At 53.7% G+C, this 26,105-nt stretch overlaps 2 protein-coding genes across 4 annotated transcripts in view; one reads left to right on the top strand and one right to left on the bottom strand.

The window, feature by feature from the left end:
- The window catches only part of CFAP92 (cilia and flagella associated protein 92 (putative)), a 65,674-nt gene extending 57,826 nt beyond the window's left edge, over positions 1–7,848 (top strand). For both annotated transcript variants that reach the window (XM_030307510.1, XM_032592362.1), the window contains exons 13-16: positions 2,792–2,956; positions 3,516–3,728; positions 3,817–3,961; positions 7,608–7,848. In XM_030307510.1, coding sequence (XP_030163370.1) covers positions 2,792–2,956; positions 3,516–3,728; positions 3,817–3,961; positions 7,608–7,642 — 558 coding nt within the window. In that variant the 3' untranslated portion in view covers positions 7,643–7,848. The remainder of the gene's footprint in view (positions 1–2,791; positions 2,957–3,515; positions 3,729–3,816; positions 3,962–7,607) is intronic.
- ACAD9 (acyl-CoA dehydrogenase family member 9) overlaps positions 5,404–26,105 on the bottom strand; it is a 47,914-nt gene continuing 27,212 nt past the window's right edge. For both annotated transcript variants that reach the window (XM_030307514.2, XM_030307515.1), the window contains 15 exons: positions 24,386–24,492; positions 23,336–23,436; positions 22,174–22,252; positions 21,020–21,194; positions 18,377–18,450; positions 14,901–14,976; positions 13,269–13,339; positions 12,891–13,010; positions 11,620–11,748; positions 9,612–9,691; positions 8,742–8,868; positions 8,449–8,526; positions 7,861–7,989; positions 7,152–7,224; positions 5,404–6,300 (listed from right to left, as the gene is read on the bottom strand). In XM_030307514.2, the coding sequence (XP_030163374.1) occupies positions 6,200–6,300; positions 7,152–7,224; positions 7,861–7,989; positions 8,449–8,526; positions 8,742–8,868; positions 9,612–9,691; positions 11,620–11,748; positions 12,891–13,010; positions 13,269–13,339; positions 14,901–14,976; positions 18,377–18,450; positions 21,020–21,194; positions 22,174–22,252; positions 23,336–23,436; positions 24,386–24,492 (1,520 nt within the window). In that variant the 3' untranslated portion in view covers positions 5,404–6,199. The remainder of the gene's footprint in view (positions 6,301–7,151; positions 7,225–7,860; positions 7,990–8,448; positions 8,527–8,741; positions 8,869–9,611; positions 9,692–11,619; positions 11,749–12,890; positions 13,011–13,268; positions 13,340–14,900; positions 14,977–18,376; positions 18,451–21,019; positions 21,195–22,173; positions 22,253–23,335; positions 23,437–24,385; positions 24,493–26,105) is intronic.

The raw sequence follows: 26,105 nt of genomic DNA, 5'->3' as shown, positions 1-26,105 counted from the left end.
TTCTTGGCCCCTCGAATTCTGACTTCCTTGATCACTATCCAGTGATGTCAAGCAGATGTCCATTTCTCTCTGCAGTCCTGTCAGTTGCTTAATAAACTTTGAGGCTGTATTGTTAAGGGGCACAAATGTTCATGACAGTTATACCTTCTTGCTCTGTTTCTCAATATACAAGGTCTTTTTGTGCCTCTTGATAGATTTTTATCTTGAATTATGTGGTCCAGTCTTCCGAATGCCACTCGTTTTTCTCGTCTTGGTTTTGTGGTTCCTTTTTGCCTAGTTTGTATTCTTCCTCCCTTTAATTGCAACCTGTATCTTTTGGTCTAAAGCCATTCTTTTTAAAAAGATTTATTTTGAATTAATCTCTACACCCAAATTGGGGTTTGAACTCATGACCCTGGGATCAAGAGTCATATATGCTTTACTGACAGGGCCAGCCAGACACTCCTAAAGCAGTTCGTATAGACAGCATGTTAGCTTAAAAAAAAAAAAAAAAAATTGAGTCTGAGATTTGCCAGTTGGCAAACAAGCCATTTACCGAGAGTATTGTTAGATTAGGCTTTTGAGGCTCGCTTTCTTTTAAATTCTTCCTTTCTTTGGTTAGACCAAAGATTTAAGAGTTACACATTCTTGGTTTCTAAGGTGGCTGTCCTAAAGACCACATTCATTTTTGTAAATTCCTACTGAATTCTGAAACTTTATTAAAGTGTATTCTGAGATCGAGAGAGTGTGTGCAAAAGGGGAAGAGGCACACAGAGAGAGAAAATCTCAAGCAGGCTGCGGCCTGTCAGCGCAGAGCCCAACACGGGGCTTGAACCCATGAACTGTGAGATCATGCCCTGAGCAAAAATCAAGAGTCGGACACGCAAATGACTGAGCCACCCAGAGGCGGCCCCTGAAAATTTTATATTAATATCTTCCTTTTATCTTTTCCTATGCACACCTTACCATCCCTTTTATATATTAAGTCTCCAGAATTTCAGTTCTAGGTTACTATGCTTTTCTGGTCCTTTTTAGACAAGAAAACATCACTTGGTACCTTTGTCCAAACTCTTGGGTTTTCCTCCTCCCTTTTGAATTTTCTTCTGAGTGTATTTTCAAAGTCTCTGCCTAAATTCCCAGGCCTTGCACACCTGACTCACCTCAACTGATGTACAGTCCTAGGTTCAAGTTCTCCACCTTGTTTCCTGCTCTTGTAGCATCTGAGGTCAGTCTGGTACTTTTCCCTTCACAGGTGGCCTGCTGTCTCTTGGGGTCTCACACTTCATGAACAGTGTGTCCAGGCTTGGAAGTTTCCTGATCTATTCTGATGTTCCTGCTTTCTTAAAAGTTCCGATTCCTGTTTCCCCCTTCCTTTTGGGGCTTCTGTTATTCACACATTTTGAGTTTGGTTCCCATTCCCTAAACTCAGGCTTGCTGTCTGAGCCTGGATTCCAGTTCACGAGTTCACTCTGCGGCGGCTCACTCGCCCGCGCCCCTGATCTCAACTCTCGTGTTTTGCCCCCGATATTTGTTTCTTCCGTCTGCTGCTTTTAGGATTGCATGTACGATAAATTTTTATCCCATCCCTTCCAACAGCTTGGCTTCAGTTCAGTTTGTGCCTCTGGTCTTGGATACCGGTCCTCCTCAGGCATCTAGTTACTCTGGCTGAAGAGTCCAACTTTCCCTGCAGCCTCCACCCCCAGGGCAGAGAACGCCAGGCATCCAGAAACACCGCTGACCACTGTTTTGACCTCACGTAATCTCTTTTGGTTGGAACTTCAACCTCAAACTCCAGGAAGTATCGTAAAAGGAAGAAGCGGTCTCCCTTAGGTCTGAGGACTTGCACTTTTAGTAACGCAGACTGACTCATTCCGACCAACCCTCCCGCTGGAAAAACCGGACCAAATACTCAGTGCTCTGACGAAGCCATGTGTGTGCCACCACAGGGTCCTAGCTCAGATGGCCCGTCTGGCACGGTCACCTGGAAGGTGCTCCAAGGCAAGAGTTTTGTCCCTCACCCGATGACGTGTGGCCTGCCTTTGCCTTCAGTCCCTGTTGCTCTCAGCCATGCGGGTCCTACTGCCTTGACCTTTCCTTCGTGTCTGAGTCACAGATTTATTTAATCTTTCCCTTGGTTACTTTGCTTTCTCTTACAGAAACTGCTCAGAGACTAAGACACTGGGGCTTGGCCTGAAGTAGTGGTTAGTATGTGAGTCAAGGTCACCATCTTTAAGAGAAAAAAGTTCCTTCAAAGCAAAAGATGGTGACTTTGCTGGAGGTGCACAGGCAAGTGAAGGGCAGGCTATGGGTGCTGCACAGTACAGAGTGCAGCTTCCTCTTGGGGCCCTGCCACCTTTCCCTGCACTGTTGTTCTCTTTCCTCACTGCTGTTTTCATTCACAAAGGGAGCTGACAAACCATCGTGGGGCTCTGGAGAGATGGGGACGCTCCCTATGTAGTCAGCACTGAAAGGTGACCACGGGCAAGGATGGTATATACCATGAAAACCTGAAGCTTCTCCCACTTCTGGCCATCTGAGCCACAAATTCTCTCCGTGGCTGGGTGCTGTGTGTTCCAGTCACGTTGACCTTACTTACACCAATCTCCTTTCTGGTCCCGAGTTCCACCCCGGACGGTGAGGCGTTGGACCCGATGGCCCTCTGGCAGTGTTCTGGGATGGAATGGCCGCCCTCGTGCTCAGGAAGTGACACCTGAACCACAGCCACGTCCCAGGGGTCCGCTTGCTTCACACAAGCTGGCAGCTGGTGTCGAGGGGCCTGTGTGCGGGTTGTGACTCGTGTCTCTTTCTTCAGAAAAATATTGCCAGGGTCTACCAGGTCGGCAAGAAGCCTCCGAAGTCTGTGGTGAAGGTGATCAGAATCGCAGCGCCTGCCAAAGACGCGGTTTATAACTACAGCATCCAGACCCTGAATTCCACACAGCTTGCCAAGAAGGAGCTGTATCGAGAGATGGCCAAGGTGAGAGGCCCAGAGAGGGAGGCAGTGGATGCTTGCACTCCAGAGTAACAGCTAACCTGGTGAACCCTCTCCTCTTGTGACCGTGCTGCCTGGAGGTCAGCACTCTCCGACGTGCACAAGAGAGTCAACCAGTGAGGGGAAGGAGACGGGGGGGGGGGGGGGTCGCACCCCGGAGGGAGAGGTGTTCTGTTCCCATGCTACACGTGAATCCTCCACACGTGGGAGAGCCAAGCGATCCTCAACACGTGCTCCCAGGCACCTGTCTGCACACAAGTGTGGACGCCTCGCCTTCCCTAGAGAGCTCTTGTCGCCGTCACCCCGAAGGAAAAGCCTTGGCTGAGGCTGCCAGCACATGACCTTTAGAAGAGGGCTGCTTCCGTCGAGAACACCCACGCCACCCTCACGGTTCAGTTACTCTGGAGGTCTGGTTGTCAGGGACGGTCATTCTGTCCCCCCTATGCCACCGTTTCTGACACCTGCTTGGAGACTGGAGGGCTAGTCGGCCCCGTCCGTGCCTGTTACCAGCCCTTCTACCCTCGTGTCTGCCCCTCGTTTCTAGGAGCCAAGGAAGAGGTTCACGTACTCCCAGAATTACCTCTCAGCCATGGTGGAGCCCCAGGACTCTGAGGAAGAGGAAAAGAAAGCCAAGAAGCAATCCCGCCAGGCCTGGCTCACGGCCAACGGATTCCAACTGACAGGTCTTCACAAAAGCACCAAAAGCGACCGTCACATCAGGCTGCTGCCCGTTGGCATGGTCACAGAGCTGAACGAGGTCCACGGGGGGGTGGGGAGGAGTAGGGCCTCAGGCAGGGTGTGCACAGGAACATCCCTCCTAACTTACTGTGCCGTTCTCCACGTAGGAGTGGAGGGAAAACACACCGCTCGCTAACATGCTGGATCGAAGGAGGTGGACGTGGGACCGCCGCCACCAGGACTTTGACCTGTACGGGAAGCCACCACTTTTCTTCGAGCTGCCCCCTTCTCCAGTGCTAAAGCCCAGAACAGGTAAGAGGGCTTTGTGGGGCTGAGCCTCCCGATGCCATGGACAGTTGGGAACTCTGCTGCTGTGCGTTTGTGGCAGGATCCATTTCGCTTTAGCTGCCCAGACTTTCTGAGAGTCAGATTTGGGTTTGCCGTTAGCGGGCTGGGTGAAAACTCAGGGGCCCTGGATTCTAATTCCAGCTGTCATGCTAACTTGCTGTGTGACGTTGGGCAAGTCGTTTCACTGCTCTGGGTCTGGTTTCTTACAAAACGCAGAAGTCGGAAGATAGGTCTAAGGGCTTTCTGAGCCCCAACACACATTACCCAGGACCGGATGGATGCCTGGCCAGCGGCTGGGGGCAGGGGCTCTGGGCACCTCTGGGACCTTCTGACTCCCTTCCTATTCCAAGATGCTGCCATCCCTCTCTGGGGGAGGGAGGGAGCCTAGGAGCATGGGTCCCTCTCACCCTGTTTATGAAGATGGGCCTCATTTACAGGTTAACAGAGAATCCAGACTTGTTGGTTGCCAGAGCCTTTGCTCAGGGAGAGAGAAACTCATCTCTGGTTTGCCAGAGAAACCTTTCTCAGAAAGCTAGACCAGATAGACAAAATGGATTTCTTTCTTCCCACAAGCCCCGAGGGCAGTGGGTAACAGCTGTGAGAAACAGGAGGAAATGCTGGCAGGCTGCTGAAATTGGCCTCCCTCCTGTCTGGCCCTTGCTGCCTCCCTCTGGAACAGGCTCTGGGGCTGCATGAAGGTCTCCTGGCCCAGCCCAGTGAGGCCAGGCCCCACTGCAGGCCTTCCCAAGCCGCGTTCCCTGGGCACGGTGGGTAGCCAGTGCCAGCTGACAGCAGGCCACAGACGCACGCTGGGGCCTCTCCTCCCCACAATGTGTTTAAGGAAAACTCGGAAACGGCAGGTGGGAAAGGGAGATTTGAACCAGGGGCCCCAGCCTTTGAAACTCAGCTGGATGCAGAGAACCAGCTGCCGCCAGGGGCGACCATGACTCCGGGCCTACAGTGAAGCCCCCTTTCCCGAGGGCTGCCCTCAGGGCGGGAGGTCTGAACAGATGCTTCCCTGGCAAAGGTGCTCCATGCAGCCTCCGGTCCTGGCACTATACTAGAAGGTTAGTACTCTCCATTTTGTACAGAATGCTTCCCTGCGAACAAAACACTAAGAACGTCAGGTTTCACTGGAAAGTCACGTCCAATGTCACAATTGTAAACTTTTACCTCTTGAAGATTAGTTCCCCAAACCCTGGCGGAGTGCTCAGGCCAGCCGTCCGTGCAGACTGACTTGTACTTGAAGGGAAAGGGAAGGGCCTGGCCTCCTCCTCCCACCTCCAGGTGATGGCCAAAGCGGGCTTTCTGGAGCCCCAAACTTCTCAGGACCAGGTGAAGCCTGGAAGCGTGCCAGTGTGAGCACGCAGGGACCAAGATCTGGCTAACAACATCAGAAAAGAGTCTAGAGAAATGCAAAGGTCTATTAGTGTCACCTCAAGATTCCTTTTTGTCCCCCCTTCAAGAGTGAAGGCCAACTTCTATAGAGACAGGAGACAGGCCCCAGGCAAGAAACAGCATATGCTGTCATGCAGCCGACCATATGGTTTTCACCCATCACCCAAGAAAGCCCAGAGACAGGGACTTGGTACTCCCTGGAGCATTGTGGCCTGGGCACCTGCCCCTCAGCATTCAGGGCCTTCCTCTTCCTGCGGGGTGAACACAAAGGGAACTGGAGGCCATCACCAGAGGGGGGATCCCAGGGCTCTGAGGAAAAATGTGACCAGTGCGGCAAAGGCGGAAACACAAACTACGTTTCCTGGTTTTCGTTAGTTCCCAGTATATGTTTTAAGTGTATACGTTCCACATACACAGTTGGCAGGTGGTTTCTTGGAGAACGCACAGCCCACCAGAAGAATGTGTGGTCCGGCAGAAGCAGCTCCCCAAGCCCGAAACAGGTCCCCGCCAGCCTCGTGCCACAGGCAGCGACGTCTCCCACTAAACTAGCAGAAGCCCCTCAAATCCCAGGTGTCACCAACTGCCTTCTCTCCGTTTCTTCAGCACCTGGGATCAGGTCAAGCAGCAGGGCCTGCAGGGCAAAGCCTAAAGAGGTGCCTTGAGGCCAGGAGAAGGCCCTTTTGGTATAGACTGGGAAGAAACGGTTCCACTTGTAAAAAACCCCAAATCCTCCACCTTCTGGAGAAAGAGTTGTCCAGCGATGGGCCATGGCTTGGGGGCAGCAAGGAACACTGTCCTCTTGCTTCAGGACGTCCTTTCCAGGGGGTGGGCACAGATGTAAGCTCGCTTCTCTAGGACTTGCTCGGACACTTTCTTAATCTGTTCATCTAGATTTTCTGGAGAATCTGGGAGGAAAAAAGAATAGATTTGTGATAACAGAAATATTCCTGGAACTTTTTTTTTTTTTTCAAAGAACAGCCCACCCGCTGTGAAGGGAGTCCTGAAGGTGACCCTCTTCCTCCAAACCCCCAAGGAGGTGATTCTGGCTGCAGGGAGAAAGGAGGGAGAGGGGCTTCATCCCGTAAACCAAAGGGTTCATCCTGGTAACCCCGAAGAACCCCGGATCTCGTGGGAGCAGGGGCTGGAGAAGGACCCTTTCCCCAGGCAAGCCTGCCAGAGGAGCGTGTCTCCCTCCACAGCACCCAGGGCCAGACATGCCAGCACCCAGGGCCAGGAGCTGTACACGATCACGGGCTCCTCTCCTCCGTCACTTGGCAACAGGGGTGGGCTCTGCAGGGGACACGTGACACAGAGCCTTGAGGCCAAATGACCATAAGGGTCAGAAGAAGAATGTGAGCCGGGTGTTCCCAGACTTGGCCAAGTGACTACAGTAGAAGAGGAGCATTCCAGACCAACAGCTGCATGAGCCAAAGCCTGGGACTTCTGCTAAAAGGCAGACTGATTTTCCCCGGAGTGCAGGGGGTGAAGAGGCAGGTAAAACGCTGCCTGCCTTTGCAAACCTTCACTAGGCAGCTGCCAGACTGGGGCTAGGCATGCTGGGCAGACACCTGTGGGGACTCTGACAGCCTTTGCTCCTGCCCGGCAGGCCAGCCCAGCTGACCCTCCGTCACTCAAGGGAGAAGTTGGTGAACAGCCAGCAGGCCCTGGGAGCCTGACAGGGGCCAGGAGCAGCTCACCATCAACAGTCACCTGGAATTAGGCCCTCCCCTCCCACCTCCAAGGCCACCCTACTTACACTTGTCCAGCTGGGACAGGGTGAAGAGATTCTGGTAATAAGCTTCGGCACAGAATATGTTGGCCAGGAGAACCTGCCAGAACCAAGGTTAAAGAGTTGACATAGAGACCTAGGGATGACATAGGGCACCCCCTTTCTGGTGTGTGAGCTTTAAGGAACTCCATCAGCCAAACTAAGCAGCTTGGCTGGAGTCAAAAGGCCTTGCTCAGGAGCCAGAGTCGTTATTCTAATTCCAGCCCTGACCCAACTAGTTAGCTAATTATGCGACACTCTGAGCCTTAGTTTCCTCTGTGGCAGGAAGGCCATCATAATCCTAGTGCCCACAGGCTATTGTGGGACAATGCATACGGCAGGTGCTCAGTTACGGCATCCGGCCCCTCGGGCAGGGTAAGGAAGGCAGCCGGAGGAGGGCACAGCTTTGGGACCCTCCTCACTCACCCACTCCTCTTCCCTCAGGTAGGAAGACAAAAGGGAGTAGCCCTGTGTCCTGAGCAGCACAGACCTCCTCCTCAGAGCTGACCGCCAGTGCGGGCCACGGCCACAACTCAGCAAACCAGCAGCCTCCTGGACCACTACCGGGCTGAGGCCTTTGACCTGCCCAGTCCCTCGCTCCTGAGACTCCTTGACTGGGTCATGCCGCTCGCTGACCCCCTCCTCCAACCACTGGCCTCATTAAAGTTCAGAGGATTAAGCAGGCAGGGAGACTTACCTCATGGTCATGGTTGGGGAGCCCCACTCGGATGGAGCGGCTGGCCCGCGACAGCACCGCCGTCATGCCGTACAGGTTGATGAGGATGTTGGCCACCCGCTTTAGGATCATCTGCTCCTCCACGATGGTCTGGGAGCACAGAGCCCAGGGTGGAGGCTCGCCACCCACGACCTCCCTCCCCGGGCACATCTTCACCCACCTCCAGGCCTCAATTCATGCCTAACACAGCCTCTCCCTTTGGGTTGGGGGAGGCTGGCTCACCGGATGCCCGGTTTTCCCTTCTGTCTCAGTTTGGGCAGGGGTCAAGGTGAGACCAGGTCCCAGGAAACTGAGACACAGGCTGGTGCTTACGGTGCTGTCACCGGGAGCAGCAACAGCCCTCGATTTGGGCTCTAAGGAGCCTCTCTCTGCCTGGAAGGCACCCACCCAAGTGGCCCCTGGCACAGCCAGCCCCACCCCACGCCTCCACGGTGACCAAGATTTCTTTCTAGGCCTGGTCCCAAAGGCGGACACTTCAGACAGCCCATCTCCCTGGCTCCCAAGTCGGAGGGGGCCTGCCCTCCCCAGACCTGGCAGGGGCCCAGGTACCTTGCCAAAGCGGAGCAGTAATGTCTCCACAGTGCGGCCAAAGTAATACACATTCTCCTCGAGCTTGCTGGCGCTGTCCTAGTATGTCAGAGGAGTGTCAGAGGAGTCACTGCTCAGTGTCCCCTCCTCATGGTGCCCATCCTACCCAGACATGGCACGGCTGGGGCTCTGGGGCCCAGGCTCTGCTACCAGGCAGGGGCCATCTTCCCCAACGCCCTGGGCACAGCCCTCTGGAAAGGGACATCCCCCAGAAGGGCACCCAGATGGGGGGTATGCCAGCTGTGCCCACTCACCGCGACACTGGGGTGCACAGCTCCCAGCTTCCCTGTCAGCCCCATGTTCAAGGTTCGGCCCACGGAGTCTCGAAGCTTCTGGCTGATGGTCTCAATGACAGTGCTCACATTGCCCCGTTTAAGCTCACTGCAGAAAGCCCATGGCCCCACGAACTCAGGCCCCACTGCTGGTTTCCACTGCCCAGCAACAGGGTCCCTAGTGGCACACTAGAACCGCAGGGCACCTCTTCCCTAGGACTATCTAAGGCATTAAAGGGACCTACTCAAGACCTATGTGCCGCCCGCCCTGGCCTGGGCCTGCTGCACGCCTGTCAGAGAGCAGCTGGTCCCTCTGAGTGGAGCCACACGAGTTCTCTCCACAAGCAGCAGTCACAGCCGGCCCCCAGGTGCTCTCGGGTTAAGGAGTCTGCAAATAGTCTCAGCAACCCGTACGGGGTTCCAGCAGTGATTTCTAATTGCTCCGAGCCCATGACGGGGGTCCAGGGGAGCCATGAGGGAGAGAAGGGAGTCGTCTCCTGTTAGCCTGGGAGCCCAGCACCTGAGGGGTACCTCTCATTCCCTAGGTTCTGAGAACACAGCTCCCTGCAGTGTGGGAGGCAGGAGCTGCCAGTGGAGGCAGCCAGTGGAGGCGGCCCGTGACTTCCTGAGGCAGTGGACCCTCCCGTCACTTGCAGGCGCAGGCCAAGCTCTGGAGCCCGGCTTTTAATTTCAAGGCTCCTGTCCCCTTCCCTCCCTCCAGCCAGCCTGCGACTGAGCTGAGCACTGCATGGCTTCACCGGGACAGGGCGGCCTCCCTCCTCCAGATGCCCTGGGGTGGGCCTCTGATGGGCAGGTGGGACCCGAGGAGCAGACAGTGGGGCTGGCACCTACTTGATCCTTGTGGTCAGGATGCGACCGGCGTGCTGCAGGCCCGTCAGGGCAATGTACATCCGGAGAATCTCGTTGGTTCCCTGTGGCCAGCAGTACAGAGGTCAGAGGCTGCCCCCTCGGGATGGCCTTGCCTGTGCTGTGCACGTGACTGGGTAGGCCACACCACTGCCCACCTGTCAGTGCTACAGAAGCTGCCGTTTTTGGAAGCGGCCTCACAAAGGGAGCAGGGCTGTGACCTGAGGGTCAGGGCAACACGCTGGCTACCACCTCCATGGGGAGGAGTTGAGGGCTGACCAGAAAACCATGGCCTCCCTAGGGACCTACCAATTCTCTATGACCAACTGCACAGGAGTCATTCCTTTCTCCAAGCCTCTACTTCGGCTTCTTTATGAGAGAAGCCACTTTCCCCAGTGGGGAGGGATGCTGATGCCCAGGGCGCAGCAAGTGCTGTGTGGGCACCACCAGATTCCTCGGGGCAGGCAGCCTCCAACCGTGCCCGAGTACCAGGTGTCGGTACCTGCTGCTGTGCCCACGCACACCACTGACTCCCCGGGATTATCTCAGGGAGCCAGTGGGGTTGCGGGTCACACAGCCAGCATGGGGCACTGAGCGCTACAGCCAGGCTGAGCCATGGACGGGAGACTCCCATGGGAGAGGAAGGAGAGCTTGGAGGACTGCAGGCCAAGCCATGCCCCGTCTCGCAGTCTAGACTAGAGCATTTGCTTCGCACTGAGGGGTCCGTGCCCCTCAGAGCTTCTGCCCCACCCAGTCACACAGGATTGAATTCAACCAGGCCGAGGGAATGGGGCCTCGGAAGAAGCCTTCCTGGGGCAGCAGGGATGTGATGCATCCCCGTGCCCTTGGGACTCGTGACTTCAGGCTGGTCACATCCTGTGTATCCACTAAGAAAGAGGACCACAGGGGCTGGGATGTGGGGAGCACACCCTGAGGCCTTCCCCTGAGTTGGTAGCCCAGGAGCGGGGCCCCACCCGCACATGGTCTGAAGGTGGCCCTTCAGAAACCACACCAATTGCTCAGGCTCCGAGCCTGGTCCATGGGCCTGCCTCTCTTACAGCCTGCGTGCATCCTGAAATCCCATCCATCTCCACAGCCTCTGGACTCAACCTCTCTCTTCTGCTGCGGGCACCCGGCCTCTGGTCTCACCTCTGCAACCCACCCCCAATGTCAGCCCCAGGGAATCTCCCACAACGGGAATGTACCCGAGTCACTCCCTGCCCAGAAACCTCTGACGGCTTCCAGCACCTTCACAGTAACATCCAGACTCTGCTTATTGGCCACGGTCCTCCACAGCCTGGCTACTTGCCTCTCCTTCTTATCTACCTTCTGCCCCAGCTCCCCTCAACCAGGACTATCCGCTGCTCCCACAAAGGTTTGCTTACTCTACCTAGTGCTGGCAGGCAAGGCCCTGTCTGGGCCTGGCATACTCCATCTCCTGTGCCTGGCCCAAACCACCCTCCCCTAGGCCAGGCCCAAGTTGTTTCTGCCGCCAGGGGCCCAGTGCACTTGCTTCCTGAGACTCCAGCTGCTCTAGGGGGAGGGGCACCTCAGGCCCTCACTGCACTAGTTTGGCCGTGCAGTCAGACCATGAGCTCCCCGAGAGCTTCTCGGCGGCCCCCACGTCCCCTTTCCTTACCCCACTCGGCCTCTCCCCACTCACTGAAGTCCCTCTTTAGGCTTGTGAGCCCATGGAAGGAGGCAGTAATTAGAGAGGGAGCAGTCAGGGCTGGGGAAGCCCATGGAGAGGACCCTCAGCTGCTTCAATACCCAGAGAAGGAAACCCAGACCCAGAGAGAGCCCTGGAGGCAGAACCAGGCCCTCCCATGAGATCTCTGCTTGTCTCAACATAGCCAACGGAAGTGGCAGGCTCGGAAGAGGCCCTTGCTTGGCCCCTTGGCCTCCCCTCCACGCCTGGGGAAGGGGCTCTGTGAGGAGGGACAAATGAGAGTGCTCAGGGTGGGTGGTGGGGGGCGGAGTGGCGGGCACTCACCTCGAAGATGAGCAGGATGCGGGCGTCACGCAGCATGCGCTCGTACGGGTAGTCCCTCATGTAGCCTGAGCCCCCGAGGATCTGCAGCGCCTCGCTCACGCACTGCCAGGCACACTCTGAGCTGAACACCTGCCACAGACCCAGGACACGGTCAGCACGGGGGCGGCAGGGCCGAGTCCCTTCCACGAGGGGGCCTTAGCCAGGGCAGGGTGACTGGGCACGGAGAACTGGTCTCTAGGATGAGACCGACCCTGTAGCAGCCCTGATGCAATCTCCCGGGGAGGCCTCAGGCAAGTCCTTTGCTTCCTGGACCACAATGACTAGCTCTGGCCCCCCACTCACCGTGACTCCTCCTACCTCTGAGGCTTCCTTACAGTGGAAGGGGCCACTCTACACCTTCCACAGAGGAATCTCCTGTCCTCCTCCACGAGGCCCGCCCCTGCCCGCCCAGGCCCTTTCACCCACAGCTCACCCCTCTGCACGTGAGCTGCTTGGCCCGACACCCGGCTGTGGGTGACACAAAGACACGTCTGTCCACACGTGAGCACCCGGACAGCAGAGTCACTGTCCTGCTCGGCTGGGAGCTCAGCCTCTGGGCAGAGGCTGCGTCCAGGGGCCGTCCCTGTGTCTGGCTGTCGGTGAAGGATGAGGGGGCACAGTGAATGCAAAGTGCCTGGCACAGAGACCTACTGACGGTGCCTCTAAAGCACCTCGAGACACTGCAGGGTCTCTCCTCTGAGCTCCTCTCACCACTTCTCCTGAACCAGGGATGCCTCTTTTATACTGGAGCTTAAAAAAAAAAAAAAAAACAAAAAAAAAACACTCCTCACTGCCCCCCTCCCCAAAATGAAGGTACTGAAAACTCCAGTATTTACCCAAAAAACAGGAAGGCTGAACACTCACAACAAAAGTCCTAAGAAAGCTTGGCTGCTGTTTTATACTGACGTGAAATTACATACGTGGCCTAGATTTTTCTCCATCTGCTACAGACCGGAGACAACTTGGCACAAACTGTGCTCAGGAGACACTGACCTGTCCTAGAAACGCACTCAACTGGGCACTGTTCTTTGCTGCTTCTCCTATGCTATCCTGGTCTCTCCACGTGCATCCTAGGGCGGTACCTGGCACATGGTGGGGACACCACAGATACTGGGTCGATGATAAACTGGCCTATCAGCTAAAGAGAAGAGGAAGGTGGCAGGCAACACTGGGTCTGAAAGGCCACAGCTAAGGAGCTGTTCTTGCTCTCTCCCGGGCTGTGCGGGGATTACCTTCACCATGGCAGCCTCAATGGAGCAGTCAGGAAACCCTGGTCGGTCCAGCATCCCTGCGGTGAGGTAGGCCATACTTTCCATTACATAAGCCTTCTGAGCCATCAGGGCAAACTTTTCCTGGGGTGTTCAGAAAAAAACACAAACAAGAAACAATTTGCATGTGCTGAGACCCAGATGTGCCAGCCAGCAGAGAAGGCAATTAAGGCCAAAGCCTCGGTGCCCAAGAGAACCAAGCCCCGGCATCCCGAACAGGGAGGCACGTTATCTCGCCGTCTTCCGAACCGCTGCACGAGAGTCCCCAGTACAGACCACGAAAGCATACGTGTAACGCCCACACATGAAATCAACACACGCAGCACCCACAACCTTCAGTACCTGAATTAATCCAAATTCGCTGAGGTTCTTGTTGAACTGTTTCCTTGTGCAGGCATACTCGGCAGTCATTTCTGGAGAAGAGCAGAGTCATCACAAACCATTTTCTGGCTATCCTAGAATGATCTCCTAAGGCTATCATCAAGTCCCTGCGAACACTCAGGCAGGAGCTATGAGAAGCAGGTTGGCTGAGACCAAACGCCCTGCAAGATGGCGCTGCCCCTTCCTAGTGTATCTGGTCAGAGGAGCGGCCGTCCACTCTCCGGGTGCCTCAGCAGTGGACAGGGGCACAAGCACAGAGTTTAGAGTCGGGCCCGACCCTGGTGCTTTTCCTTACCAGATAGTAGGCCGGGCCAAGCAGCCAACATCCCTGAGCAACACTACCGGCCTCCTAGCATGGCTGCCAAGGTTATCAGAGAGGAAGGTGTAAGGCACCTGGCGAGAGCCAGGGCCCCAGAAGCACCCCGACAAGAGGAGCAGGCTCACGCCTGTCCCAGCCGTCCCTCACCAGAGCAGGAGGGCAGCCTGTTTTGTGTATAGTTGTGAACAGGCGCCCAGCTCTGAGGTCACCTGAGAGGACACGGCAGCCTCCCAGCAGTCGGCAGCAAAGGCCAGCCCCGCCCCCTGCGGTGTTCTCTGAACGTTTCACAGGCATGATCCAACCACGGTCTGGCCCCCATGATGGGTTCAGGAGGTAGACAGGCACCCACATTCACACATTACTTCTGGGCCTCGGGATCGCAAGAGCCTACATCCTTTGGAGACAGGCTAACCATGAGCGCCCCCACGAAGCTCTTGCTTCCTCATGCTTCTTGAGTTTTCCTGACGGGGAAGGGGAAGCAGAGGCCCAGACGGCTTCAGGGGCTGTGGCAGCTCAGCAAAGTGAGATGAGCCCAGAGGTTGGAGTCTGACAGGGTCAGCTTTTGGCCCAGGTGAGTGGCCTCGGGCAAATGAGTGATCCTTTCTGAGTCTCAGGCTCCTCATCTATGAAATGGAGAGAAGAGCCTAAAACAAAGCCTCTCTGTCCCCACCTGGCCTTGCACTCTGAGGACTTCACAAGCACTCTACCAGCCTCCAGGTAACCCTCAGCTCTGTGCCTTTCCCTTCAGTCACTTCCACAAAGCTGACATCCTTGCCCAACAAAAATCCTACAGGGTTAAGCTCGCTGACAAAAACTTCTAGGTTTCAGGTATGCTAATGGAAAAAAACAAAGGCAACATCCCGAAACCAAGTGATAGGAGTCCCACTCCTCACCCACTGAATCACTACAAAATGGGCATCTTGTGAGAAATAGCACTACTGTGCTGCTTACATCTGGATGTTTGCTAAGTAGCTCTGTTCTTAGTGGTCAGAGTAGCAACCCCTCTTGACCTCTGGCAGACTACACCGGCTCCCCCCATCCTTTGTAAGTAAAACAGAGGAGTGTGAAATGGGAACATTAGCCACCTGGGCGCAGACTGACTACAACTTTTGGTCTAAACCAAAGCCCACGTCTTAACCTGCAGCTGGGCTGTCTGTCCAGTGGCCTGGCTCAGCACCGGCCTGCTGCGAGGACGTGGCAGAGCCTCCGGGATGGAGTGGGGGCCGCAGGAGCAAGGTTGTGCCACAAAAGGCTCCTGTCCCCAATGTACCTACCGATCAGTTTCTTGAGCATCCCAGCCACAATGCTGCCCATGCTGAACCGCCCACTGTTGAGGATGTTCATGGCCACCTGCAGGGAGAGTGGGGGTAGCTCACTGGGACTGCACTGCCCAAGTGTCCTGTTCACCCCTGCTGTACTGGGAAAAGCCCAAGGGCCAGACCACAGCACTGCTTGTCTATTTTTACCAGGTTTCATGAAGACAAAAGGCAAGTTGGTACAGAATTCTGTGCCAGCATCTGGGAGAGTTGTTCTGCCAATCCCCACCGGGCTGGGAGAGAGAGTAGTCCCCACATGTTACAACAAGGTAACTCAATCACAAACATCCTTGGAGTCACCCACATTATTCCAGAACAGGACAATTCTTAGTCCTCAGAGGAGAGGAGCAGAAACTAAGACCTACCAGGTACCCCTGCAAGCTACTTGGACTTTCCCACCACTCCTGAGAAATAGTGACCTGCCATGCCCCTACCATGCCTGTGATGCCTCAGAGGCAGGCTGGGGCTGAAGGCAGAAGGAGTCTGTGAACACCACAGTTTTCTTAAAAGCTCAACTTCAAGTGTATTACAGCTTTTGACTGAACGCTTATAGAGGACTTGGGTGAATAAATCATGCAGCTGAATCTGAATTTATGATCACTTGTTAACCTGAACAGGAGAATCTCAAAGCAGACTTTGTGAGGTTGGCAACAATTGCTGGGAGTGGCGAGTGCGGTTCCCACGGGAATGCGGGACTAAGGCCCAGCCCTGGGTGCTGGATGGAGAGGGTGCCATTATGCGCCACCACAGTGTGACAGACACCCAGATCCTGCCCTGCTTCCTCCTGGGCCACCTCCGGCCTCACACTCCCTGAGTCTCGGGCCATGAGTGTGCGCCAGTCTAGACCTGCCAGGACTATGATGAGGATGCGAACGCCCCACCTTCATTCCCTCTGCCCACACAGGCTTGCGAAAGCTGGCTCACAGTTTTACGAATGAAATCCGTTTCGTGGCCTCTTCAGAGTTTATTCTTAACCTCATTAAAAAAAATTGATTTTGAAGGAAAAAAAGATTTGAGATGAGGTCTCATTCCCCAGAGGACCAACGACCTAACAGATCTCACCCTTTCTCAAGAGGGGCTCCCGAGCTCAAGTGTCAATCCTACTTAACCCCGGGATCCACCCCCTGCCCGTGCAGTCCCAGAATGCTGCAACAGCATCCCTACTGCAGACCTCTCCATCCATAATTTCTAAGCTGCATTCTACATCGTGGCCTGCCCACGAGCAAGACACATACTCCACGCTTTCAACAGCCCCTGCCCGACCATTCACTGCCTCCATGCCTCAAAGATCTGACCATGGACAAAACCTCTGACTGTCCACAGGAAGAGGCTTACTTTTCTCCCACATCAGCCAGGCAATGTTCCCCTGGCCTTTGCTCATTTTGTGGTCTCTGGAATCACTCACTGTTTAGCGTTTAGGCTAACTGGCAAGTAATCCTACTAATAACAAAGAGAGGGCTTTGGAAATCTTTCTTTTGTATATTAAGACAATTGTTTTTTTCATCTACCACGATGGGAACAATGTGTTAATGCAGTGTGGAAAGGACTAGGGCAAGGGGCACTCCCACACACCGCTGGTGGGTGGGTGCCGGCCCAACTCCCCACGCAGCTTGGCAGCAGGGGCCACGAACTAAAAACGTTCGTGCTCTCCCACCTGGCAAGTCTCCTGCTGGATGTTTAAACCCAGGACAAGTGTGTACAGCTACAAGCAAGGACATACACCACACAATCTGGTTCTGAGCAGGGAAGGTGTGCGAACAGTACCGCGTGCCCGATCTCAGGGACTGGGAACATCAAAGGTGCCGTCCCAAAGATATTCTGCACCGTGAAATATTAGCAACATATATTCACTGGCACGAAGAGAAGACTGGAATTCTTGGTGAGCGAAAAACGACGGGGTGTATTACACAAATGGCGTTACCAAATATTTACGAGATGGATGTTCTTTAAAAAGATCAAAATCTAGGAAGATAAGCACCCAAACTGAACGATGAACATCAACTCTCTTGGAGTCAACCTTCAGTAATTTCATCTTTCCCATCTACATTCTCTTACCTGTACAGAACATCCGGGATAAACATACCATCGTGTGCATATAACTGTTCCCTTTTTGTCTGCCCACCTCTAAAGTCCTCTGGTAGACATTTACCAGGCAGCCTTGGGCCAGGAGCTTTGGCTAATGGCACTCATCAGATTCTTGTAACACCCAGAAAGGGAGAAAGGTACTGCTGTGATGCCCGCTTCATAGCCAAGGTGGGTGGGGCTCCCCAGGGCAAAGATGCTTGCCCGGGTCACCCATGAAATTAGGGCAGGGCAACAGTAAAGACAAGTAGCCCAGTATAAAGCTGCGTAAAGGAGGGGCGCCTGGCTGGCTCATGTGGTGGAGCGTGCAACTCTTGATCTGAGGGTGGTGAGTCTGAGTCCCATGTTGGGTGCAGAGATTAGTATTGGTGAGGATGTGGAGAAAATGGACCTCCTTACATCGCTGCTGGCAACGTAACATGGTGCAGCCACCGGAAAACAGTCTGCAGTTCCTCAAAAAGTTAAACATATAGTCACCACATGGCCAGCAATGTTGCTGCTAGGTATATACCTAAAAGAATTGAAAACACAGTGTTCACGCAAAGACTTACACGTGCATGTTCACAGCAGCATTATTGACAATAGTCTAAAAGTGGAAACAGTGCAAATGTCCACGAGCTGATGAATGGATTAGCAAGTGTGGTGTATCCACACAGTGAGTATTATTCAGCCACAGAAAGGAATGACACGTGCCACAAGGTAGGTGAACCTCGAAAACATTCTGCTGTGTGAAGAGAAGCCAGACACAAAAGATCACATATGGATTCCGCGTATGCGACGTTTAAAATAGGCAAATCCACAGAAACAGAAAAATAGCGACACCAAAGATGGTGAGAGGAGCATGAGAAGGTATGGCATTTTTGGAGTGATAAAAATGTTCCAGAATTAGACCATGGGGATGGCTATACAACATAGTGAATATATTAAATAAACACCCATGTGTACATTTGAAAACGGTAAATTTACGTTATGTGAGTCATGTCAATTAAAAACAATACTAAATCTGACTCCAAGAAAAATTAGGGCAGGGACTCAGGACCCAGGGTTGTGCATTCAGAGAACTGGAGCTTCTTCAACGCCCACTGGCCTGCTTTCTTACCCTCGCTGGAGAGAGGACTCCTAACCCTCCTCAAGGCAAACAAAGCCTTGCAGAGGAAGGAGATGGAGTTCCAACTACACACTCCCTCTTCTGGGAACCAACTCTTCTCCACTCCGATTTCCCAGTGGAGAATTATGTAGTCACCTGGCAAGTGCACTGGTCGGCCACAAACAGGGACGGTACAGGAAACTGGGGGGCCAACAAGCTAAACCGTGAAACCGCAGCCCTCACAGGGCCTGCTCTAACCACGCACCTTAAACCCGCCTCCGACTTCTCCAAGGACATTCTCGACCGGCACCCTGGTGTTTTCAAAATGGACCTCACAAGCTGAAAAAGATGAAATTGCAGGCTTTACTTGACAAATGCAAACCATTCTGCACTTGACCCATAGGCACAAATTCATTCACTCATTCACTCTCCAGCTACGACAGGACAGTACAGAAAGACAAGGGTTTTGTCCGCGTGGAGCTCATACTTTGCTAGGAACATGTTGGTGTTGTAAGTGCTACAGAGGAAATACATAGAGCATGGTGGGGACGCCTGGGTGGCTCAGTCCGTTAAGCATCAGACTCTTGGTTTCAGCTTGGGTCCTGACCTCACAGTTTGGGAGTTCAAGCTCTGCATTGGGCTCTGAGCTGACAGCATACAGTCTGCTTGGGATCCTCGCTCCCTCACCACCCCTCTCTCTGCCCCTCCTCTGCTCGTGCTCTCTCTCTAAAAAACTTAAAAAAATATTAAAAAAAAATAGAGCATGGTGACAAAATCAGAGGTTGGAGAGGAGGTGAATAATATTTTTGACAAGGGCTTACATCAGGATTTTCTAAGCTGACATTCAGCAGAAGTGTGAAGGAGGAGCAAGAGGCAAAGGCGGAACAATGAAAGTGGACAGCACAGCCTTTGTAAGGTCCCTGTATCTGATGGGAGTACGGGTCCCACTTAGCTTGGATGCAGCCACACCCTACGCTGTGACTCTGTGGAAGCAGACTGCGTTTCCCTGTTAGCTGTCGCCAGGGACACACAGCTGACCCGACATGAGCCGAGGCCTTAGGTGTGAGCCAGCTTGGCCCCCAGGGGCCGTGATCTGCTGTGAGGAACACATGCCCCAACATGGCACGCACATGGCAGACACATGGCAGACAGGGAGCCAAACCACAGCCTGAAGCAGGCTGAGTGAGAGGACGGCTCGCTCTGTCAGCTCAGTGCTGGGGTGGCTTCTCACAAAGGTGACGATGGTGACGGAGGACGAGCAGACCTTGAAGTGAGGAAGCACTTGGTGTGCAGAAGCAGAAAGCCAAGGTCAAGGTGACAGAGGCAGGCAGAAAAGGGAAAAAGCATGGCAGTGGTGATGACAGAGGCAGGACAGAACAGGGGCTTTTGACCCATGTTTTCTGTAGCAGCGTGCTTTTGCACGTTGTCACATAAACACTGCAACTCCCAGCGACTTAACACTGGAAGAAAGGGAGACTCGGGACAAAGAAGGTCATGGCTCAAGAGCAGCCGCATAGCAGGCAAGTCAAGTGTGGGCAACTGGGTCCACTAACCTTTTATTCTACTATTCCAACAGCCTGGTCGTGAAATACAATGAAATCTCCACCTCTCTGGCTGCCGGGTCCTAGCTTACCACCTTGGCTGTGGGGCCAGGCACTTGTCCCAGTGGCTCGAATTCCTTCACCAAGCTGCGGAGTGTGGGAAGGACTCTGCCTCCCTCTCTGACCTCAACTTGTGTCACTCACTCCACTCTTGCGGGGCCACTGCATGGTCCCAGGGGCACCACCTACCCTGAGTTCAGTGTGGACACTGCCCAAGCAGTGCGCAGGCCTGCCACCCTGCTCCCTCCCGTCAGGGCCCCCTTTCCCTCACCAGGACGCCAAGCTCTTTACCTTGGGCCTTTGAGCGCGCTCCTTTCCCTCTGGGAACATGGCAGGAGCTAACACTGTCCTGCTTCCGTGTGCACTAAGCATCGTACAGACGTTGTAACACCTCCTTCCCGTGTCACATTACTAGGTGGGTTCTGTTATCACCCCTTTCCTTTAGGTGAGGAAACGGAGGCATGGGCAAGTAAGCTAGCTGGTTCAAGGTCACAGAGTTCCTAGGCGGTGGAGTCCGGTTAGAGCTCAGGGCCCCTCTGACCCCTCTGAACCAGGCTGCTGTGGCAAATATCACCAGCCAAAACACAGAGTGGCAAACAAACAGGTCCAGAGGTGCCGAGGGCAGCACGCTGGTCCCCACATCACAGACACCCCACGATCTAAACTAGGATCCCCAAGAGGCAGAGTCTTGTCAGGACTCCATGGCAGCACTGGGCGGGTATGAGGGAGCGCCAGAGGAAGGAGGAGGTCCCAGGCAGGAAAGATGGGGTGTCCTGCAGTGGAGTGTTTCCTTGAGACACCTCTCTGCCTCTCTGGTGTCCGTTACACCTGCCTCCCGTGGAGATCGCCAGTGCCTGCTGCGTGGGGAGGGGCATAAATGAGCCAAAAGAATAAATTAGCTTCAAGGGCTCCTCTGCACTGCCATGAAGTCGCTGTGGTTTTTTGTTTTTTTTAATTTTGAGAGACAGAGAGAGAGAGAATGCATGAGCAAGGGAGGCGCAGAAAGGGGGAGAGAGAATCCCAAGGAGGTTTCTCGCTGCCAGAGCAGAGCCCAACATGGGGCTCGATCCCACAAACTGTGAAATCATGACCTGAGCAGAGATCAAGAGTTGGATGCTTAACCGACTGGGTCACCCAGCTGCCTCTCACTGTGGCATTCTTAACGTGATTTTGCGGACATGTCTATGTGAAACCAACACTATTTACATCTCATTTTATCTTGCATTTGGATGGGGCTGAAGGGCGGCTATCTTTCACACACACACATACCGCAGGCACACACACACACACACGCGCGTGCTACTTACTGTTGGAGCCACGTATGCCTAACTTATCCTCAGGTTTCCCGTTAGTGACTCCACCAAAGTCTCTCTCTACTATGAATGCTGTGATTTTGTCTTTTACTGAGCTTTCAGAATCAACAACCTGCGTCTTTGCAAACACGGTAAAAATATTGGCCAGTCCGCCATTGGTGATCCAGACCTGAGGGAAGAAAGAAGAAGGGCTTTGGAGAAAGCAAGACTGTTACGCATCACCTCTCGGCTCCATCTTTGCTACAGGATGCTCCAGGGCCTGTCAAATTTCAGGCCACAAACGTAAAGCCCTCGGCTCAGGGGAAGCCAAGCCTGCACGGGCAGAAGACAGGGGATCACCGCAATCTCCCAAGAGCAAGGATCTCCCCAAGAGGCACAAGTGGCCGTGTGTGTGCACATGTGCACGGAAGAGACGCCAGAGGAACCGAGACGGCTTAGGCTCTAGAACCGAGCAGCCAGGTTTCCTCAAGAAAACAGAGCAGGCGGGAAGGAGTGAGGAGAGGCAAAGAAGAAACGGGAAAAGGAGGGAGAGGGAAAGAGAGAGACTCCTCAACAAACTGCAATGTACGGAACCTAATCGGATCTGGGTTCAAACAAATTATTTGAAAAATAAGAAGGTACGAGACGACCAGAGACGAAGAAATGACCAACGGGTTTTTTTAAATAGTCTTATCTGGCCGAGACACACGCTCAGACCGTAGGGATGCGACCAGAGGGGGCAATGCTGACCGAAGAGACACGGCGGGCTGTCGGCGAGTAACTGCTGAAGCTGGGGACGGCTGCATGGAGCCTCACTACACTAAACTGTTGCGTCTGTTTGAAATTTTGTGCAATCAATTAAAACACAAACACACAACACCAGCCCCAGCTACCGGAAGGCAGCTAGTTCTGCACAGGCGTGTAGGGTCTGGAGGCAGGACAGCTTGCTTCCGATCCTGGTTCCGCCACTGAGCAGACACAGGCCGCTGGCAAGTCGCTTCACCTCGAGCCAGTTTCTTCTTTCAAAAAGAGCAGCATCCACCCAAGAGCTGCCAGTCAAGAGCTGAGGTGTACACGCTTTAGGATCCGCGGGGTGCAGGAAGCGGTCAGTGCGTGGCAGAAGCCGTAGCTGAGACCCCAAGCAGGCCGCAGAGGCCACGGAGCGCTACCTTGGAGCCATTGAGGATGTAGTACTTCTTGTCCTCGCTTAGCGTGGCCCTGGTCTTGATTGAGGCCGCGTCACTCCCACTGCAGAAACAGAAACACGTGGCTGAAGCAAGTGATGCTGGGATGAACAATGTCTCTGGGGGGGTACAAATGGACGGTTTGGTACTTTAACATGGGAGTCCGCCGACTTAAAAATAAAGGGCCAGAAAGTAAATCTATTCGGCTTTGCAGCCCGCAGGATGTCTGTCCCACCTGCTCAGCTCTGCTGCTGTGGCACGCAGGTGGCCACAGACAACCTGTAAACAAATGGCGTGCTCCAGTAAAACCCTATTTACAAAGACAGGTGCCGGCTGGCCACCCTGGCTTTATCACATCAAAGAGTGGCAGTGTGGGGGCACTCAGCCAGGTGGCTCAGTCGGTTAAGCGTCCCGCTTCAGCTCAGGTCATGATCTCACGGTTTGAGTTCAAGCCCTGTATCGATCTGTGCTGTCAGCACAGAGCTTGTCTGGGATTCTCTTTCTCCTTGTCTCTCTGCCCCTCTGCCTCCCTCCTCTAAAAACTAAAACAAAGACTCCGAAACAACGGGCCTAGGCTTTAAAAAAAAAAAAAAAAAAAAAAAAAAAAAAAAAGGGGCAGTGAAAACCTCCTGGGCTTAGGTTTAAACACAGGAATGTGTGCAGAGAACAGGCTCATGTGAGCTCCTGTGAGGAGTGCAGGATACCCCCTGTTCCGGATGGAGCACGGCCCAAGTAACGGACTTGTCAGCAGAAGCCCTGAGTCCTAAGCCAGCCGTGTGATCTTGGGCTGATGACACAACCCCACTGAACTAAGGTTCCTAACATGCTCAGTGGGGACGATACCACTTGCAAAGCTGCTTAGAAGCCTGAATGCTTATCCTATGTAAGGTGTGCCGTGGACACAAAACAATTACTTGATAGGTGCCGTCAGGTATGTTGTCTCCCTCGTAAGTATCCATAAGACAGAGAAATAAGGTAAAGATAAGAGAACTGGCAAGAAAAGTTGCTGAGCTGACTCTCTGGAAGATTCAGGGAGGGAAGAAAGAAAAGCCACGAGCTATGAGCCAAAATCCAGAGCCCTCATCCCAGGGTGCCCTGGAAGGTTCCCCAGAGGCTGCCATGCAGCACCTCTTGTCAGGGGGCAGACCTGGAAGGCTCCGTCAGACAGAAGGCGGCGATGTGCTCTCCAGATGCCAGCCTGGGCAGGTATTTGGCTTTTTGTTCCTTGCTGCCGGCCAGGATGATCCCCTAAACCAAACACACACAGGCTATCAGCTGTGGGGAAAAGAAAGTGTGAAGTGTGCTTGCAGAATGTGGTCCCTTCTAGAGAAAATACTTCACACAAGAAGAAACACTCTGAGCTCAGAGCCAGCAGCACCAGCTGAGAAATGAACAGGTGCTGATGAGTATGGGAGCCAGACTCAGGGACTGTCACCACCAGGCTGGGTGGCCTTGGGCAAGGGATGTCGCCTCTCTGAGCCTCCATGCCATCAACTCCATGCCACTGGGGATAATCCTACCCACCGGGGAGGGGTGTTGGATGATACATGGGAGTGCATAAAGAAGGTGTGCAGTCAGTGTCAGAACTGTCTGACCCCTTCTCAGTTGGTGCCCTGGGGAGAAGTCCGCTCTTTCCACCAATGACCGCTCGGAGCACAGGTGGGGGGTGGGGGGCCCAAGTACACTGTTCACTTGGCTCCTTTCACTTTCTCCATTGAGCAGAGACAGCCTGAGTAATGGGACTGTCACTGAGTGTGACCGTGGACCTGCCCAAAATGCTCCAAGCCCAGAGGTGAAGAAGACATGTGCACAGACAGCAAGGAGGGGAGGATATGCTCAGGCCCCTAGTGACTCAAGAGCTCAGCAGGGGAGGCTCGCTTCCAGCATGAGGTGAAGACAGGCTCCTCAGAGTATCTGATGTGGGCCTCAAAGGATGGGTCAAAGGCGATGGGGACAGGAGGATTCCAAGGGGAGGGACAGTGTGATCGAAGCACCACTGCTTGTGTGGGGACCCAGCATCAGCCAGTGTGGCCGGAGAGAGGAGGTGTACCAGGGGGGTGCTGCAGGGGCCCCTCCAAGACCCGACACGGCGAGCCCAATTCACTTCTTGGTAAAAACGAGCAAGGCTCCTGCCTCAATGCCACCGTGTGACTCCAGACCAACAGAGAGCATCAGACAGAAGCCATAGACACTTGACCTTGAGGCCAATAGCCTGGTGTGCTGCTAGGGTCACGGCGATCGACCCATCCAGGCCGACGATTTCTCCCATACGCGCATACAATGTGTTGGAGAGGCCCAGGCCACCTGAAGAAAAAACAGACCAGCTTTACTTGTGGTCCAGCTCCAAATTCCCCCCACTGAAGGCAAAGACCCTGACTGTTTTAGCTGGTTGTAAAGTAATACCAGATCACTATTTTAAGAAGTCATACTTACAGAAAGGTAGGAAGAAAACAAAAATTACCCATAAACTTACCAGAGCATTTTTGTGTACCTCCTTTCAGATTTTTTTAGGTATATAAGCATATATTTTTATCATAAAAACATAACATTTAATACAAAAAGAGTACCTTCACACGCGTTAAACCATTTAAAATGTTGTGAATATCTTCTGTCACAGACCTAGATCTTTATAAACAAGACAGCTGTCTAGCATCCCACTCCTGGTATCCAGTGGACTCCAGGGCTGGCCTCTCTGCCTCAGTACTACTGACATTTTGGGATGGATCATTCTTTGCTGTGGGGGACTGTTCAAAGTATCACAGGATGTTTAGCAGCAACCTTGGCCTCTACCCACGAGATGCCAATAGCTCCCCCTCTCCCAGTTTTGACAACCAAAGACATCTCTAGACATTGCCAAACATTCCCTGGGGGGTGGGGGGGTAGTAATTCACCCTGGATGGAAGTTTTCTAGGAAGAAGACAAAGATTTAAAAAAATAAAAAACTCCATTGAACTCATGTATTTTGCATTTCCTCTTCAACCTCAAGGAGGCTGGATGGCCTATGTGCATCTTAAAAGTGACAAACTGGGGCCCAGGGTCATGTGGCCAACACGCAGTATAGCTGGGCCCTGAGTTCGGGTGGGGTCCTGGCCCTGGAGCCCCCTGCACAGCCCAAATGCGGAAGGTGCACATAAAGGGGAGGGCAGCCCCGCCTGACGTGCAGTCCCCTGGGATCAGTACCCAGGGAAGGCCGGGGCTCCACGGTATCCCATCCCCACGCCCCCTACTCCATCCGTGCCTCAGTTGCAAACAAAAGTTTTGGTCTTACTCATTTCATATACTGAGGGAGTCAGTACTGTTTGTTTAAAAGAAAAGGGCTGGGGGCGCCTGGGTGGCGCAGTCGGTTAAGCGTCCGACTTCAGCCAGGTCACGATCTCGCCGTCCGTGAGTTCGAGCCCCGCGTCAGGCTCTGGGCTGATGGCTCAGAGCCTGGAGCCTGTTTCCGATTCTGTGTCTCCCTCTCTCTCTGCCCCTCCCCCGTTCATGCTCTGTCTCTCTCTGTCCCAAAAATAAATAAACGTTGAAAAAAAAATTTAAAAAAAAAAAAAAAAAAATAAAAAATAAAAGAAAAGGGCTGGTGGGGGGCGGGGGGGGGGGCACCAGAGTGCCTCAGTCAGTTAAGCATCCAAGTTTGGCTCAGGTCATGATCTCACAGTTTGTGAGTTCGAGTCCTGCGTTGGGCTCTGTGCTGACAGCTGACAGCCTGGAGGCTGCTTCGGATTCTGATTCTGTGTCCCCTTCTCTCTGTAACCAGCCCCCCCCCACTTGTGCCCTCTCTCAAAAATAAATACATAATGTAAAAAAAAAATTCTGATGCTTTTCCCCTGATGTAAGTATCACTACAATTGTGGGGGAATGCAATCACATGGAGACAGATGACGGGTAGGTGGAGACGGCTGGCTGGGGAGGGGCTGAGA

Source organism: Lynx canadensis, chromosome A2, assembly GCF_007474595.2.
Source record: "Lynx canadensis isolate LIC74 chromosome A2, mLynCan4.pri.v2, whole genome shotgun sequence".
Taxonomy (NCBI): Eukaryota; Metazoa; Chordata; class Mammalia; order Carnivora; family Felidae; genus Lynx; species Lynx canadensis.
The sequence above is the reverse complement of the archived record's forward strand: the minus strand, read 5'-3'. Positions and strand labels throughout refer to the sequence as shown.